This window comes from Zosterops lateralis (genome assembly GCF_965231275.1).
Source record: "Zosterops lateralis genome assembly, chromosome: Z".
Lineage (NCBI taxonomy): Eukaryota > Metazoa > Chordata > Aves > Passeriformes > Zosteropidae > Zosterops > Zosterops lateralis.
This window is the reverse complement of record NC_139800.1, coordinates 50,769,994-50,789,393: the sequence shown is the minus strand read 5'-3', so window position 1 is coordinate 50,789,393 and position 19,400 is coordinate 50,769,994. Positions and strand designations below refer to the sequence as shown.

Below are 19,400 nucleotides of genomic sequence, written 5' to 3'. Positions count from 1 at the left end.
CCAAGTCAGTATTATTAAGTGTGATAATACTTGAAAATGCTTAAGTTTGGACTTTTCCTTTATTTATGCTCTAGGCAGTGTAAATAGTCTGACATTAAAAATAGTTAATGAATTGGAAGGTTGGGATATTTCAGGTTCAGACAAAACCTGGAGACCTGTTGTAGTGGGTTCAAAAGAGGGCTGTGAAGATAATCCCAGGGCTGGAGCACCTCTTTTATGAAGACAGGATGAGAGGGTTGGAGCTGTCCATCCTTGAGAAGAGAAAGCTCTGGAGAGACTCTATAGCAAAATACTTAAAGAGGGCTTATTAAAAAAAAGCAGAAAACGATAGCATGTGCCAACTGTTTTAAACTAAAAGACAGAAGATTTAGACTAGATGTTAGGAAGAAATTCTTAACTATGGACGGTGGTGAGGCAGTGGAACATATGGATGCCCGGTTCCTGGAAGTGTTCAAGACCAGGTTGGATGGGGGCACCTGATCGAGAGGATGGCATGCCTGCCTATAGCAGGGCTGGGGAGTAGGGGGAAGGGTGAGTTGGAAACAGATGATCTTTAAAGTCCCTTCTAACCCAAACCATTCTATTATTTTAAGAAAACAAAATTCAGCTAGTTCACTTGCTCCTATTCATGAGATATGTTGGTTGGGAAAACTGATCCGGTTGAACAGCTCTTGTAACCTAACTCCAGAGAGTATCCTTAGGTGATACCGAGCAGGTGTCCTAGTCTAGGAGCAATTGGATGTTTACAATGGCGTATACTGTAACTAGCTATTTATACTTTATAGATTATTAGTCTGAAAGACCAATTCAAAGGTTATTTAGTTTTTTAAAGTATGATTTTTAAGCCTGTGGAAGATACAACACTTAAATCATATCACTTCTTGTTGGACTATGTCACAAATTTGTGATTTCAAATGTTGAGTTTCTGTTCTCTGTATTTTGAATTCAGATTTTTTTTATATTTTCCTTTTCTCATTTGTAGATTTAATTTCAGATGTTAACATTGTTGAACTTTTTATAGGTTAAAGACGATAGTCAAAAAATTGCAAGCATGGAAAGACAGTGAGTAACCCTATTATACTGTTGTTATAAATTACATGTACACCCTAAAGACACATAGTTGTGTTCCTTCACAAAGTGTATTTCTATAGACTTTTAGAGCATCACCACTTCTTTAAACCTCTACTAGTCTTAACCTTCCACAGAGAACAGAATATGTTCTTCTGTTTCGGGTAAACAAGTTTAGTAGCGATAAGACATTTAGATCTGCATAATAAGATACTTCCATCCCTTAGGAACACAACTTGAGAATATAAATTGGTAATAATGCTGACTTAAACTTGTTTAAGGCTGAAGAAAACTTTGATTTGTAAGAGCAGATCCTCTGGGGCAGCTATGAAATTGAGCCTTCATTACACTGCAGTCACATTTTTAAGTTTGTTTATGTGTTCTTAAAATCTAAGAGTTACAAAAGTTCAATTCTAAAGAGTAGAAGGGCATTGCTTCTTGATTCTTAGGTACTGGGCCTTTCCAAAGACTGGCCAGAAAGTCAAGTAATTATTGAGGGGTAAATAAATAAAACAGTACAGTATTTTCTGGTTTTGAGCCTCTTGACTTCTCTTTCTTGAAAGAAAAATTAATAAAATCTCCTAGAAACAACTTTAATTTCTTTTAAGTGATATTTCCAACTATAATTATTGGTTAATTTTTAATGCATTTTGATTGGATAAAACATTGCTTAACAGATTTTTTTAATAGACAACAATAACAAAGAACTATATTGGAGATTTTATGTAGAAATGTGTTAAAGGTAGTTTCATTTCATACTTTGATTGAATACATAGTGGAGTGTTTTGTTTGGAAATTTCTTAGTGGATTTTATTGAAAACAGTTTTAGGAATAGGCTTATTGCAGTTTAACATTTATGTTGTACCACTCCAAGGCTGAATAGCAACCAGCAGAGGGACTAGTTGAGTAAGCTAAAAATTACTGATGGCTGAACAAAAATTGGTTTTTAATAAAAAGGAGCTACAGAACTTCTATTTAATAAATAGATTACTAAAGTGACAGATGATTTACATACCTTTTATAATAACAAGATCATCCTGATATTCTTTTGGTTTTGATAAATTTACATTTTCTATTTTTATTCTTGACTTCTCTCTTCAGTTTTATCTAAAATAAATAAGTATTTTACAACACAGTTTTAACCTTGACTTCCGTTATCTATTTGTTAGGTTGGCAGAAGTAAAAGAAAAAACAGATTATTTGAAAAAGGTCATTCAACGACTTGATACGGATCTGGAGAATCATCAAGGTAGTATGCTTAGAGTTGTTGCAGACTATACAGAGGTGCATCTGTTTGTTCTATAACAAACTGTTATACCTAGGAGTTGCTTAAAACTTTTAGTTTTATGCAAATGTCCAGTGCTCAGGAGCATTGACAAGTTCTTTGCCTACAGGTACAGCCCTTTCTGTTCAGATGTTAAAAATGAAGAGTACCCACCTTTAGTAATACATTCAACAAGTTCATATTGAAAATTGCCATATAAAATAATTGGAGAGCTGTCTGGTTTTCTGTCCAATTTTGGTTTTAGTATTGTTTGAGGAAAAGAAGTTTATCTTACTGGAGGTACTGCCAGAACAAGCTCATATTTAGAAATGCTTTCATTAATTTTACCTTTTACATGATCTGTAACACTGTCAGAGAATGTGGAATTGCGAATATTTAATAGCGATGTGTAAAGCAGACCAAATTCAGTGTTATTTTTATCCATCTTTGAAATTTCTTGTGTTGATCTTTTCAAGAAGAGTTTGTAAGGTGCCCAGTAATGGCCTTAGCTTTACTGACCTCCAGCAAACACTTGCTGCTAGTGTTTAGGATAGGTTAATTTGGAATTTGTCCTAGCATTGGAAATATGGTTCTGGAGGAAGTAACTTTAGTGTGAGCACAGGCCCTTAGAAGCTGTAAAAGGTTCTCCATAAAATGAAGATTCATGTAATGGAAAACCTTTTGATTATAAGAAATCTTCTTCAGATAGGAACTACATAAATATATGCCTGCATTCTAAAAGTCTTTATAACAGGTTATTTAACTTCTGTAGGATTAAGGAATTGATGTTGTTCTTACTTTATGCCTTTTCTAGTGCAATCTGTGTAAAATCTAGCTGTAAGTTTCTTCCAGGTGAATAAATACCTAAAAATCTGCCTCTAAACAAATGTTTCAGACCTCTGTTTCTCACCCTCTCCCTGACAAAATATTTCATATTTCTACATGCATCTGTTTATCCTCTTTTGCATGGCAAAATATTTCATATTTCTACAGATTTTTTTTTTTTGCAAATAATTTGTCCAGACTGCTGTATTAGCTTTTGTGTTTCCAGATGATATCATTGCAAACCTTTTTGTTCTTTAATTTTTCCTTTTTGTTTGGTTCACAACCATTTTTTATTTTAACTTTGGAGAAACACAGAAGGTAAGAAGCGAGTTGCTTTTCACATTTTATAGTTCAGTGTACACACACAATTATTAATTACTGGACTGTGTCTTTCACTGTTTTAGAAAAAGAAGTCTGTTGAAGTGGAGAGTTTGAAGTATATGTAGGAGGAAGCACATGCTCTTTGTCAGCATATCAGAACCAGTCAGAATATTCAGAATCAAGATACTTTGTGGTATAATGCAGAGGGAATTATACTTCTTTGTGTAACACAGAGGGAATAAAGATATTCATGAAGAGTAGCTTTAAGATACAGAACTGTAAACTCCTAATGCTGTCTTCTCTAGTGAATGGAGACAAAATCACACAGGGCCCATGTGATTTTCTGCTCTAAATCAGCATCTTGGTGTGTCTTTGAAATTCCTGTGCTCTCTCCCTCCCCAGTGACTTTACTTCTGGATCAGTATTTAAACATTATTACATAGCATTCCCAAAATTCAGTCTGAAGTTTTTTATATAAATATCAGGTGAAATAGCCAGTTAAAAAAATTAACTAAGGATTTTTTAATATCTTAGATAAATATTTCAGTATTATAAGTATTTCTGAGCAGAAAAGAGACTAAACAGACCATGTTGAAGTAACTATTTTTAGGTTTTTCCTGAAAAAATCTAAATAAGTAAATAATTCACCCACTTACTACACGGTCTATATACTAGCAGTAAACTTCAATTATTAGTCAAAGTCAGCATTAACTTGTAATAGACTTAAAGACAGACTTAACCCTTCATACGTTGAAGGAGAGGTTAAGATATTTGTTTATATAATGGCGTATTTTAAGGAAAACTTACTGAAAAGACATCTTAAAGTTGTGATCTTCAAACTTTTTTTTCTATCAACACTTGACAGATCATATAATTCTGTTTCATGGTTCACCATTACTAAAATTTTTAAGAGTAGAGCACACTAAGTTATTAACTATTGGAGCCTTGCCTTGCAAAGTGAAAGAGAGAATCCAGCAAGGAATGAAGCCACAGCTGCAAGGAAGCTGAAGCAGCATCAAAGTTCCCTAGGGCCCCTCAGGTGTTCTTATTGTTTGTATATATGTGATAAAAAGGAAAGCATAGGGATGCACAAATAAAAAGTCCTAGAGAAATTTGCTTGCCTGGTTTTATCTCTATCCATTTGATTCTTTTACTTTGTATCTTTTAAAATTAAAAAAAATTAAAAATAAAACATTCAATTAAAAATATAGATGTTTGAAATTTAAAATTATTTCTAGGAAATGAATTGTCTCATCTTGTGACAAGTATATCAAGTGTCCTACTTTACTAATACATATAAATTATGAGTTATTTATATCAGTAGTTGAATTTAAAAATAAGGTGAATATGTATATTATACCTTACTTCTAATACCAGTATACTGAAGATGTATGGAAACGTTTCAAACTCAATTGTAGAAAGCTTTCTGTGCATTTTATTTTCCTCTATTTTATTCTCCATTACTTGTAGAGTTCTCTTGTTTATTTCCCTGAGATTATCACTTCCAAGCTGCATATCCTTATGAAAGTCCATTCTAATAGGTGAAAGTGCAGTTGAAGTGGCAGAAAGTTTTAACTAATCATGGTGCCCAAATACACAGAAGCATTTGTTCTCTATTATTGAAATTCACTTGACTTCAGAAAAACTCTGTGAACTTCCTTTGTCCAAACCAAGTATTTATCCCACTTGTATCTCTCCAAAGCTGTAACCCCTAAAAGGTTGTCAAAATTGCCTTGAGGCTGATTTATTAATTTTTAATATAAAGGTGTATATGGCATAGTTGGACTGACTGCATTAAATGAAATAGGATGAATTCTGTAGTTCCTAGGCATGTAGAAGTTTTATATTTGAAACAGATATTTTACCTTACTGAAGAAATTCAGGCCTGAAACAATATCAAGTTAAATCTATGTTACATCTCTTGTAGGAGAAGAAAATTGGAAATACAAGGAGTTGAAGAAGAGGGAAGAAAGCATGGACAGTAAGTTTTCTAGTATTATTCAGCCTAATATTTTTTATATGTATCTCAGTATTTTTAGTCCTAATTTCACTAAATTATGTGTTTTGTCTTATTGTTAAAAGAGTTAATTCATAGCTGCAAAGAACTGATGTGCTGATCTTTGCATAAAGTTCTGCGGTCTTATTCTGTGGACAAGATAATTGATATTTTACAGGACAATCACAAATATTCGGAGTGTCTTTCAAGGCTTTTCATCAACCATTAAATGTGTTAGGAACACAACTTCATTTTATGAAAGCAAAGCTGTAATTAATGGATTGAATGATTAAAAGCAGAACTTCAAAATGGAAGACTGTAGATATAATGTAATTCTTTAAAATTTGGTTTTCTCATATCTAGTTACTGCTAAAGCTTTGTTACATGTCAAATAGTTTTAATGTTAAAGAGACTTTAGTAGCAACTAACAGAGAATGAAAACAACTGGCTTTAAGAGTACCTTATTCCTTGTATACTGCAGGAGACAGCTTACAAAAAACAGTTGGTCTGTTATTCAGCAAAAGGGAAAATGGTCAATAAACATGCCATGAAGGATCAAGAGATACAATACCTTTTTTTAAGTGTTCTTTAAAAATATTCTATATAAATTGTGTCTAGCATGATACTGAAAGAAAGGTCTTAGCTGACAATAGAAGAAGATGAGTAAGATAAACAGAGCGAGTTTCTGTGTTTTCAAATTACCGGATTTCTGGAGAAGCAAAAAGACAAAAGCTCACTTGATCTGGATTTTCCGTATTAGTACAAATGGTGTCTGCAGGGCTTGATGTTTTGGGTTTTGCTTCTGCTTCTGCCCTTCATTAAAAGTTATTAACATAGTTCCAGACCAGTTAGTGATTTGTGGAACCTGAGACCTGAGAGATTTGGGGAAACGTGCCAGGAGTCTTAAGGGTGGGGAAAGAGCAAATATGGTGCCTGTGCAGAAGAGGGGAGAGGTAAATACAGGCCAGTCAGATTAGTATCAATTTCCAGACATAATTTGGGAAAAATAAGCAAGCAAACAATATATAAATGTTACAGGAATTGGAATATGAATAACACTAGTATTTATTTTTCAAGTACAAACAACTTTTTTTCCTATTTTGTGTCAGAAGAATACTGCAGAAAAAGGAAGATGTAGCAGATTATGTGTACTTTAACTTCAGAAGAACTTTTGCTGCCTTGTGGTGGTTTTAGAAGCAAGCTAGACAAATATTGCCCATTATTAACCTATATCATGCATTAAACTAAAAAATTATTTATTTTGAAAGATTCAATGTCAAAATGAAAACATGTACTGCATGGAATTTTGCACTGTGTCAGATGTCCAGGTTAGTCAGTATTTTCTCTAATCAGTTGGATGATAGCAGAACGCATCTGACAGAACAGTTACAAAAAAATGGTCGATCAGAAAAGCTGAAATCATGTTGGAGGATGTGGTTAGAATTTAGTATACTTCTGTTATGTTAGAAATCAATTGCAAAAAAGTTTGGAAAGGACTAAGTGTAAGTTTCTATACTTGGGTAGAGTAATCAACAGCAAAAATGCAGTAGGGAGCGGTTCATTGGGCACAGCTCTGTGGTATGGCTCAAGTGAACATGGCTGATCAGTATCAGACTAACAGGGAAAATATCACAACAGTAGGTATATGTTGGAGTGTAATCTTTTTCCCTGAATCAAATTCTTCAGATGGGAATAATGTCTCTAGTTCTGCACATAAAGAAGGGGGCCACCAGTCCTGAAGAAAACTGATGGGGGCATGCAGAAACATGACCTGCAAGGAGAGACAAAAGAATGAGTCTTCTATTTTAGAAAATTCATGACAATTGTCAAATGTGTAAAAAGGCTGTTTCAAATAATAACAGAATGATTTATTTCTGCATGTCTGGGGAGGATAGAAAAGGAATAACATACCACTAGCAGCAGAAAGATTTCCAATTGGATATTAGTCAAAACTTCCTAACAATAAACTTACCAAGCATTGAAATAGATTGTCCAGGAGAATTGTAGAGTATCTATCAGGAGCTGTGTCTGTGGACAATATAGACAAACATCTAAATTACTTACATAGAGCTGGTTTTGTCCTGGAGCAAGTGAATTAATTAAATGAGCTCTTGCACTCTCTTGCAGTTAGGAGTTTTTTACAAATCTGTGAAATATGCAGCATTCAAATGAAACAAGGTCAGTCAGACCAGAGTGATGAAATAAAGTTGCTTGCAAAAAAAGCAGGGCAATGAGATGTAAATACAGACCTTGCTTAATGTTTCTAAATAAATTCAATTGTTTGGGAAAAAAAAAAAAAAAAAAAAAAAAAAAAAGTTCAGAATGCCAAAGGAGAAAAACAGTAGTCAAATAATGTAGATACTTTCCTGAGGTCCTAGTTTCCCCGTTGCAGGCTCAATTTTACAGAATTACATGCATATCTGTCTATGTTATGTGTGTTAGTTTTATTGTTCATATTTGTAAATGGGTGAAAATGCTTTTCTATCATTGTTGAATCCTTCTTGCTCAAATAAGGGTTTCTCCAGTTTCTATCCAGAAATGGTGCAAACTCCTATGGTTTCCAAGTGCTCCCGTGTATATAAGCCATGTTTCAGGAGAAGAGACCCATCAGGAAAGAAATTACTGGAACATAGAGCTCTGGGCAGCATCTTGATGGGCTTCTAACTTCTGTGTGGTGTGTCCAACACGTTTTATTTTAGAATATCTCTGTTACCAGAAATGCAGTGTTGTATTCCTAGAACACAGATACAGAGTACCTACCACCATTACAACCATGTTGTCAGATTCAGTGGAACAATTACTAAAGTGAACATAAATTAGACATGTAGTTAAGGGACATCACACAGAAGGGAAGAGGTGGTATCAGGTCTGAAGTCTTTCACAGTGTTTGGCATTTAGTCCAGGCCCTTAGAGATAATAAAGTTACCTGTTTCCTTTATTTAGTAGCCCATTTTGATAGCTTTCAGAAAAATAAAGACCAAAAACTGCTGGAAGAAGCATTTAGAAAAAGATCAGAAATAGTGGGGATGAAATTTCTTTCCCATTGGGTGGTAACCCCCACCTAAACACTGTACAGGAAGGTGGTGGCCTCATGTCCAGTATGTGTCACTGGAAGAATTCTTCTTGTTTTCATTCCAATCCATAAGTTGACAAGTTTCAATGTCTCTGCCACCTGGCTTTTAATTAAGCAATTAAAGTAGCCTACCTGAAACTGTACTCCTTAGCAATTTAATACAAAGTTTTGACTGGAAACAACATTGCAACCATAAAAGTAAGAGCCTTCTTTTTCATGTTTGTTAATCTCTAGATTTTCTAGAGACTTTTGAAGATACAAAGAATCAGGAATTGGAACGAAAGGCCCAAATAGAAGCCAACATCGTCGCACTCCTGGAGCATTCGAGCAGAGTAAGCATGTAGCATTTCCATCCTGCTTTGGCAAGCTAGGACTTTAGACACACAGAACAGGAGAGTGGCTGGATAAAAGAAGGATGATGGGTTTTATATATTTATATTTATCTGCGTAATAGTCTCTTTAAATGATTGAACATTAAACCATGTACATTTGTAGTTAAAGAAAAGGATTTGTATAATCTCTCTCTTTTTCTGGGGGAAGAGTTTTGAGCAGTATGTAATATTGTGACCAGAACAAAGAAATATTTTTATAATTTCTATAACTCTTCATCTCTGCTACAACCAACATGAAAAATGACAAACATTTCCAAATACTGCAAATAAAACTACTGCAATATTTTTTTTATTCAAAGTTTGCAAATCTCAGTTCATGGGTATCTTGTTGCTAATGTTACTGAACTAAAAATATTTCAGTTGTCCCTCTGATCTACTAGAAGTATGTCTGAAATACGCTGATGCATAATATTTAATGTAAATATTAGAAATCAATAATGTAACAGTTCAGAAACTGTTCCCATTTGCAGTCTGCCATATTTTTCACTTTCAAATCTTGTATTAGTTTACTGTTTTTGAATCCCATGGATTTTTTTATGTTATAGAAACCTTTCATCTGAGTAGTATTTTGATTCTATGATTATTTTAATTGTCTCCTATCTCTTTTAATATAGTATGCCATAAAATATGTTTTAGGCACTGTCACTTTCTTTACAACAGACCTATATGGCAGCACAGCTTATATTTGCTGCTTTTTTATTTCATCTGTGCTGGCATGTCAATACATCTTTTATCAGAAACTGGCGGAAAGAAAGTTGTGGACAGGAGAGTTTCTTAAGAAAGCTTGTCCAGTTACCAGTTGTTGTTTCAAAAATACATCTTGTTCTTATCATTGTTGTTGATAACACACAGAATCTGAATCATATGAAACAAATTTCATCTGTTACCAATCAAGAGCTGAAGATTATGCAGGAAGACCTCACTTTCAAATCAAATGAAATGCAGAAATCACAGAGCACTGCTAAGAATCTGATTACAGGTGAGATCAGCAGCAGATTTTCTAATTAATTCCTTAAAATAATAAAGACTACCTGCATTGTTACACTGATATCATGCAGAAGATTTCCAAATATTAGATGTCAAATGATTTCCAAATATTAAAATACAGTGGTAAGTTCACAAATTGAAATGCTTGTGGATAACAAGTTATTAATTTTCCTGAATTTATTTCTATTTGTTGCATTTATTTATATTTATTAGATATGGTATACTATGTATTTATAATAAGTATGTATACTTATTTATATTTACCTTACTATTATCACTACATGATCATCTTCCTTACACTGATATAGTTTAAACAAGTGTATTTCAATACAGGGATTGAATTGAGCTAGAATATGATTTTACTAATACTTACCTCAAAATAAGATCTTTCATGGTTGATAGAGTGTTTAATAAACTGAAACAGAAGTCTTCCACAGTTATCTAACCATGTATTATTTGTAAATGTAGTTCTTAGTATCTTAGTTTCACTTAGCTCTTAGTTTCACTTAGTTCTTAGTATCACTTACTTACGGTTTATGCTTTTCCAAACAGATATGTAACACAGGCAATTAACTGACAACAACAGTGAATAGCTCTCAGTCCCTTTGGTTTCTCAGAGTAAATATTTATTTTGACTTTATTTTCAATGTAGTCAAATATTTATTAGCATCTTGAGGATATTCTCTGTAGTTTTAAAAAGCAGACAGTAGTTTTCTTTCATTCCCATAACAAGTATCTCTCAAGTGCATTATTTGCACTGTTTATGGTAGAATTGTCCTCACAATTCTGTGTCTTTGCCAATATCATTATTGGTTCAGCAAACCTTTTATTGTTTGTTTGGCTGAAAGGAAGGGGCAGGAATTAAGGATGATAAATCATTTTGTTAGAAGGCTGTTGCATGTCGTTCTTCACAATAATTTTCAAAATAGGAGCCAGCCTTGGCTTCTTAATAGGAGCCAGCCATTCAAAGTAGTTATGAGCAAATACAAAGTTGTTTGGCACAACATGTTGTTTTGACACAAAATGTTAGAGAAATTGATTTTCTGTTGTGTTTGAACACATAGTGTTTGCCTGTCTGCAAATACTCATTTTGCAGTTGCAGTATAGTTTAAATTTCTGGGCCTTATATGAAAAGTTCAAATATGACTTTTTGTTCTTCCATAAAGGCATTATTTCTGACTTTTTTACAACGTAAGGATGTTTTGGAAGCATGTAGGGCTGTAGAGGCATTATTAAAAGAAAAAATTCTTTCTCTGCAAGGGAAGAGGAGGAAGTTACAATACATAATTTTTCAGTAGTCAATTTAAATTATTCCTAGTAGTAAGCTGGGATTCAGATAGTATAGCAAACAACTTAAGATTCTTTCAGAAATACAGTGAATGCTCAGTTGGCACAGTTGAAGTTCCTTCTCACCTTTGAATTATAGCTCATATACATTCATCTTCAGGATTCTTTTGTTATGATTAAAATCTGGATTTCCATATTTTCTTGCTTGTAACAAAGATATATAAAGTCCACCAGCAGAACCTTTAAAAAAATTAGAAAGGAAACCTTGAAGGGTAAACAAAAGTGCTGATGGCATAGTTTCCCAAAAAAACATTTCCCTGGGTCACTGTAGTTTGTTCTGAGAATTTGCCACTGTGTACACACTTCATGCTAGATGCTGCAACTTCATGGCCTATCAGAAGGAATTGGGTTGCATCCTCTTCCTGTCTCTTCCTGTAGAGGAATTTTGAGTTTTTTTCAGTTTTGAGGTTTTCTCATTGAGTATGCTGCTGGATAAGTTTGTTCCCATTCCAGTTTTTCCTTTTGTCCAGAAAGTGTGAATGGATAGGAATATCCATTGCAGTCTCATTGTAGTTGTATTAAACGGAACAGTCTGAGAATTTTTTTTGCCTTTTTGGCATTTAGGTTGGTACTCCTCTTTACATGTAAAATAAATTCAAACTGGTCAACTATGTATAAGTTTAATATAACAAAATACAGATATTAGAACAACTATAAAAAAAGTGAAAATGCTGCGATAAGACCTAAGTAAATCCTCATGAACATCTATAATTGTTTTCTGCTATTTCTATCCAATTATTTCATAATTTTATTTTTTACTCTTTCTGATCTAAAACTCTCATTTATTGATGTCCTTAAACATTTGTCTTTAAACCACAGTGCTGTAGGACCGAGAGAAGTAAAGCTGTGATCTGTTCAGCTGTGGTTTACAGTCTGTCATTGACCAATACCAGAAACTTCATTATGAAACTCTGAGCAGTTATGAAATATTGTAGACACAGTGAAAGTGTTTTCCTAGGTCCTTTGCAATGGAAGCCAGACTGTGAATTACTTACATGCAAAATATTTTAAAAATACTTTAATTTAAAATCCCTCTTTTAATTTGCATGAGAATTTTTCATATTTATATAAATGCTCCTTGCACATAGGGGTTATTTTCAATCTTACCCTATGGATCAGCTTTCCTTGGGACAATTGCAAAGGGTACACAAAAATCTTGGTTTGTCTTTTTTTATTTTGAGGTTCTAAAGATATTATGAAAGTGCTCTTTCATGTAATAAGCTGGAAATGTTGATAAAAGCAAGTATTTCACTTTAAAAAAAAATATATATATATGGTACAAATATGCAAGCAGAGAGATGAGTAGCAAAATCTGGCTCCAAGAGTGTTTTGATTAAGTGAGATTTTCCCATGTAAGTCCACTGACAAAACTATACCCACCGTTTTTGGAAAAGTGATTTCTCCTTCTATCACATGGACACATCTATTTTCTTCTGCCTTAAAAATTTATACTGCCTTGGTTAAGTTGGGGAGGAAATTTTCTGTCCTTTTTTCAGCAGATCAGCACAAATCCCAAGATGTAAACTTATGCCAAGAAAAGGGTTTTTTGTGTAGTTTCCTCCCTCCCAATTGCCCATGTTGCCTGATACTTTGGAATGTTGTCAGAAAACTGCATTATCTCTATTGTTCTTCTAAGTTAGACATAGATCTGAAACTTAAGAAGATGTAGCCATGTGTTTAATGTACATGAATGTGAACAAAATACAATGACAAATCAGGTCGCAAAACCATCCAAACTAAGTCTAGCCAACATCTAGTCCTTCCTCACTCTGGGTAGGTAACCTACCCCAAGACTGAGGCAAAGTATTTGTATTACTTTGTGTATCTGTATTGTTTCTTCTCTTGCATGTCTCATGTCTGGACAGTTTCAGTCTATACAGTCCTCTTTATGTCAGAATCCACCCACACTTCTAATTCCTTTAATTACCTCTAACTATTATTTTTTAATGGAGTCTCAGAAGTAAATGCTGTACATTGTTGATGAATGATATTTGTGATACTTCTTTTCTGTGGATGTATGGAAGTGTTTTCCTGTACAAAGCAAATGTTTAAAGCAAGTTTAGATATTTGTTGTCCTAAAGATAAACCTTATCTGTATTCAAGCAGCACAAATAAAAATAACATGATGCTAAAACAAAAAACAAACAAACAAAAAATATTCTTCAATTTATCTGCATCATTGCAATAAACTTTTTGTAAGTTATCACCACTGCTTTAAGATTTTGGTGCTGTAATTTAATTGTATGGTGCTATAAACATTAAAAATAGAAACACTGTGATACAGAAGATCATCACATTTTCATTACTCTTCACTTATGGATTATAATACAGTAATTGTAGTGTATGAGTCTGACTTGTGACATCGTTGTGAAAATTAAATTTTTTATTTCTTTCATGTTAACAGATCCCATAAATATAAAAAAATCAGAAGTATATTAGAAGCTGTTTATATTGGTTAAATATAGCATAAATCTTTATGTAATGGACTGTGTACTTTGAAACAAAAAGTAGTGTTAATTAGAGGTTGTGTGTCTGGTGATCTAGAGAGTCAAAAACTGCAGATGGACCTACAGAAGATGGAACTGTTGGAGGGCAAGATGGTTGGTGAACTAGCTTCTCTTAAAGACAAAATTGAACAGACAAAAGCAGAGTTGGAGGTCTACAATAATTTGCCAGCTCTGAAAGCATCAGGAGAAGAAAAGAAAAAGGTAATGAAAGGGATGAAACAAAGTGTGTGCTTTTAAACAGCTAGTGGAGGGGAATCCAGTTTTGTGATTGATAGTCATTCCTGGCAGCTGAAAAACAAGTTTGCTCATCAGTGCAAAGGAATCCAAATACTATTTTGCTTATACGTGTGACTTATTAACTGGGTACATGTAGCAGGATATCTTTTGATAACCTCTTTCCACAAAATCTCCCCATTCTATTTTAGCACTTCAGCTGAACTTTTATGTAATTTATGACTACCTATAGCTTTGAATTTAGCAATCTAACACAGAACACAAGCAAAAGATAATTTCCTGCAAATTAATAACAGCATTCCCACTGGTGCTCATACAGTATTGTCTAAGCATACAACTTGGTCATAATCGTTGGTTATTATTTTTGGGATGGAGCATGCAGTGCTAGAGAAAAGCCTATGAGTTCTTTGTGCATATGCATATGGTCTTGTTCTAAAAGGAAAAATAGTAGCATCTTTGAAAGGTAAATTGAAGTAATATGCCTGAAGCCTACAGCAAATGAATTCATCCATTAATGAGTTTGTGTTGGATTTTTTTCTAACTAGAAACTCCAGGATGACAAAGAAAAATTAACAAAACACAGCCATGCTTTTAAGAAAATAATGGAGCATTTGAATACAGAGTATGAGACACTAAAGAAAGAACTGCAAGAAAATGAGACGCATTCTCAGGTATCGGTCAAGTTACGTATTATCCCTTCAGTTGTTTCTTTCTTGGTTTTTTGGTTTTCTCATACACATGAAGCATTTTGCAGACAGAATCTTTTTATTCCTTCTCAGTGAGTTTTCTAAGTTGTGTTGTAAATGTGTAGCTGTATTTGCCATTTTCAAACAAAAGTTAATATTGTGCCAACAAATGGCTTGTAAGCTTTGGATTCTGAGCTAAAAGCTATGTGAATTCTTTGTTTAAATGTTTGTGTTAATCTTGCTCAGAACTCTCTACCTTCTGCCCTTCCTTGGCTTAAGTAGTTTGAGAACAAACTTAGAAAGAAACTGCAGGGAAAACAAAAAGTCACTACTAATTAGCTAAGATCTCTCTTGCTTTTAAAGTCATGGTGATATTTTTTTTCTTTAAATCTGTGCTATTAATTCCATTTTCCTTTTTCCAATTCTTCTGCTTCCTGCAGGCCACTGAACTTTTAGGGTCTGTTCACATTTAAACAACTTTGGTATATATGTAAGTTTACATTTCAAAAGTGAATCAGGAAAGAAGATGTTTATAACCTCTTGAGCGGCTTCTATTCTTTCATTTTAAACACATAAAAATTGCTCCCATTGTCACAGCAGAACCTTACTGGCATATATGTTGGAATGCACAGAAAAAAATAGATAACCTTAAAATAAGGTGGAAAGGGAAACTGATTTTTTTGTACATTTCACTGTTTTTTATTGATTGAGGTTGTTGAGATGTTTGTCCTTTTGAATTGTTATTTTTTCTAATACAGTTAAAAGCTGAAGGTCATACTGTAAATGTTTAAGTTGACTTTCTTCTGAAATGAATGTTGTGAAGCAGATGAGAAGGCATAGCTCTGACTGAGACATGTATGTCCATCTGTAGCATAGGATTATTATAATCATTCTAAGGTGATGATATAAATCCTCAAAGCTACATGCCAAAGTGTGCAAGATTTCAGCTACTGTGAATCTTTTTTGCCAAGATCAAATTCTACAGTTTAGGTAAATTAGAAATGCATACCAAACAGTGTTCAGACACTTACTTACATAAAGAGGCTTAACATTTTATATAAAATAGTAGTTGTATGGCATTTCTACAGTTCATTAAACTGTGGCAGTTCTATTTTTATGTGTGTGAAAAGGATTTGTTTCTTTAATTTTTATGTCCTAAGCTTAAAGAAAAAGAGAGTGAATTGAAGTACATCTTATAATAACTGATTATTTGACATTCATCAAGCATTTTGAAGTACAGATAGTGTTCATGAATGTGGAGGAGTTGGGCAATTTTGCAAGAGGTCAACTGCTCTTCAAGCAGTTACTATAAAAATACACTGAGTCTTTCCTTTTCTGTGTGCAAGATAGTAAGTATTTCAGTTCCAGGCTCCTTTACTGGCTGTGTTGTGTGCAGCAATGTCTACCAAGAGGACAATAAAAATTCTAATTGGTCAGAAATACCTAATCTTGGAAACAAATGATTGCCTTGTTTGCTGCAAACTAATACATAGATAACTGATTCTTCCCTGTTAAGGTTTGAGTTATACAGACACTATTTTCATCTCTTTGAGCTTAAGAATCAGCTTTAAAGTAAAATACTGCAATATTTTCTTTACTTATTACCTTAATTTCCACTTAAAGTTTAGTCTCAGAATGATTTTCAGTTTTACTTTTAAAAATAACATCTTCATATCTTGAAATGCAGAGCCTTGAACAGTAGCATCAGAAAAACAAATATAAAATTGTATCGTAAGGAAGCAGCCATCAATATAATGTCCACATTAGTTTCCTGTTGATGCTGAAAGTATTGAAGAAGTGCCAGCGCTGAACCCACACTCCTACAATCTTCTTGTTGCAGCTCTGTCCTTATCGCAACTTCTGGCATCAGACAGGAAACTTAACTATGGAAGTAAGGAAGTTTCTTCTGTGTAGTGCAAAGTCCAAGACAGTATCAGGAAATATTGTATCTTTGGTGATTTTAGATCTTACTTGCTGATTCTAAGAAGAGATCATCTAAATGATATGAAGCATAATGAGAATTAGTATCTCCCTGAATTGTTAACTTTTTACTTCTGACATGGCCTATTAACTTCCTTGTATTACAAGTCTTGAATTCTCATCTGATTTTTTCATCTGTCACTGCAGTTGCATGCAGTGCTTTTATACAGATGGATTATGAAGTGCTAAATTATGTATGCAGGTTAATCATCAGCAGCTTTAAAAACATTTTGCCATTGTTTCTCAATTCTGTGTCTTTTATGTGAAATAACTTTGATCTTATCATTTGATAGTGTACAAGGTACTGATACAAAATTATTTGTGTAAAATATGTGTGTAATTATTACCATTTTCATTTTTGGCTCTTTTTGTGGATTTGTGTTTTCAGCTTACAAATTTGGAGAGGAAGTGGCAGCACCTTGAGCAAAATAACTTTATGATGAAGGAGTGTATCCTTTTCTTTAAGAAGTGTCAAATTCATACACTGTATTAATTGAGGAAGAAGTCTGTTTCCTCCAGTAGAATAAGACAGGATGGAATGGGCTGCAGAAGACAGGGGAGGAGGGGAAAGGCAATCCTTTGCAAATATCTGGTTAGCTGATAGATATTATATATAGCAAAACTTGTATGTGTTGTCTGAAACAGGTTTAAAGAATGGATCCTAAAGCATAAGCTCTGTCTTGCAGTCTGGAATTTTTTCTTCTTTCTCAGGTTTGCCACTAGATTTCATACGAAGTTCATCTTCACATCTCTCTGGTCTTATCCGAGCTTAATCTGCCAGTGCAGCATTGTTTGGAAACATGCTGAGGTGGGGGAACTGTCTTGTACCTCTCTCTTTATGGGATTCAAATTAACAAGTTGTATTCCAGTAATCATATCAGCAAAATTGTTACGTGTGGATTTGCAAATGGCTTTCATAAGATGGTTTTTGAAATTAGGAAAAGCACTGAAGTTTGCTTTAATTAAAATTGGTGGTGGTTCTCATCTGGTACTGTTTTTCTATTTTTCTCCTTAGTTATGATAAAGATCTGAATAGGAGTAGGCTGTGCTTTTATTTTATGTTCTAGGGACAATGAATTCTCTGCAATAAAATTACTCCTTTAAAATCTATTTAAGAAATAAATTTTTATTTAAAAATCTGAAATCTCTAAGATGCACAAAATCACTGTTATGTGATTACAGTATAAATGTAATTGGTAAAGGTAGCATCAAAACTAGACCCCACCATCTAGTGTAGTGTGTTGAACAATGAACATTTCTTCATGTCTCAGAAAATGGCACAGGGGTATATTTTAAGCAATTCTGTGATAGCCTAGCCATCACAGAAATAATACTGATGATTATAGTTATTTAGTAATTAATGCATATCTGTATAGCTATATGTATATGTGTATATATATATATATATATATATATAATGTGTTTTTCTGGAAAACCAAATATCCCATTTCTCAAACCTGGTAAGTGCTCTAATTCTTAGAAAAATATCTGAAAAAGGTCTTGGACAGTATAATACAGTTGGAGCTCCTCTTTGAAGGAGGCTCTATAGAAATATTTTATTAAGGCAATACTCTTAAATACAATTTTTTTTAAGAGAAAGGACTTCAAGACAAACCAAGAGAAAAAGCTGATCAGGATATTAAAGTATGTCCTAACTTGGTGTAAAATATTGCCTATCCAAGTACAGGCCCTTATGCATACTACTTATGTCTGCTTAGGCTACTGGAGAGGGATTGCTTTCTTGGACTGGGACTTTTGTAGCCAGACTGTATGGCTGTGCATAACTGAGTGCCTTGAAATGGTTTGGTTTGTAATGTGACAATAGGCAGAGTCCTTCATGAGGGAATTATTGCCTACATATATATATATGTATATATATATATATATATATTTAAACAAAAATTATTCAGGCATGTAATCACTTCCTTTAATGCTTGTCATGAGATGGCAGCTAGTAAATAAGTATAAATCTTTTAGCCCTGGTCCGAGTTTTTTCCACTATTTTCATCCCTTGACAGTTTTCACAGAAGGAAATGTATGTTGTTGTGGCTCCCTTGTGATCTGTGATTATGCTCATATTTATACTGGCAGTTCGTTACCTTAATTGTTTTAATCAGTCATAGCGGCAAAAATTCAAGAGAGTGACTACCAGCCAATAATGAAGAATTCAAGAAAGCTGATCAAAGAATACAACAAAGCTCTCATAGAAGCTTTACATAACACCAAGAACTGAACCCAGGCATTTCCTTCCTGCCTGAGTAGACCAACAATGAGAGATGTGCAAAGGCCCCATGGAAAGCTGGACTACTGAGATCATTCATTCACCACTAGGGTGACAGATAATCTTAAAATTATTTTTCCAGGTTTTCAGAAGATACAGGTTGTAATACTTTTGCACTGTTTAAAGTTTTTGGAAATAAATATCTGAATTTTAGAAACAAAAAGGAAATACTGCCTAATGACTTACTGAGGCCCATTGCTTTATTGCATCTCAAATGTGAAATTTTAGTCTGCTTTACACACTGAATTTCTAATTATCTTGTAGTCCTACCCCTGCCAAACAGAATAGAACTGCTTGACAGACTGTTGTATGCATTATCTTAAATTGAGGTATAATAAGATAAATGGTAATATCAGCATACCATACCTATACAGATAGCAATTTATACCTAAGCTAAGGAAAACATCTAAGGATGACAAGCATCTTTTAAAGGTAAAAT

General features: G+C 33.6%; 1 protein-coding gene across 2 annotated transcripts in view; it reads left to right on the top strand.

Annotated features, from left to right (window-relative positions):
* IFT74 (intraflagellar transport 74) overlaps positions 1-19,129 on the top strand; it is a 36,368-nt gene extending 17,239 nt beyond the window's left edge. For both annotated transcript variants that reach the window (XM_083883234.1, XM_083883233.1), the window contains 9 exons: positions 1,022-1,062; positions 2,238-2,317; positions 5,406-5,459; positions 8,782-8,879; positions 9,792-9,918; positions 13,818-13,981; positions 14,560-14,685; positions 17,069-17,129; positions 18,798-19,129. In XM_083883234.1, coding sequence (XP_083739360.1) covers positions 1,022-1,062; positions 2,238-2,317; positions 5,406-5,459; positions 8,782-8,879; positions 9,792-9,918; positions 13,818-13,981; positions 14,560-14,685; positions 17,069-17,129; positions 18,798-18,913 — 867 coding nt within the window. In that variant the 3' untranslated portion in view covers positions 18,914-19,129. The remainder of the gene's footprint in view (positions 1-1,021; positions 1,063-2,237; positions 2,318-5,405; positions 5,460-8,781; positions 8,880-9,791; positions 9,919-13,817; positions 13,982-14,559; positions 14,686-17,068; positions 17,130-18,797) is intronic.
* Positions 19,130-19,400: the final 271 nt, after the last annotated feature.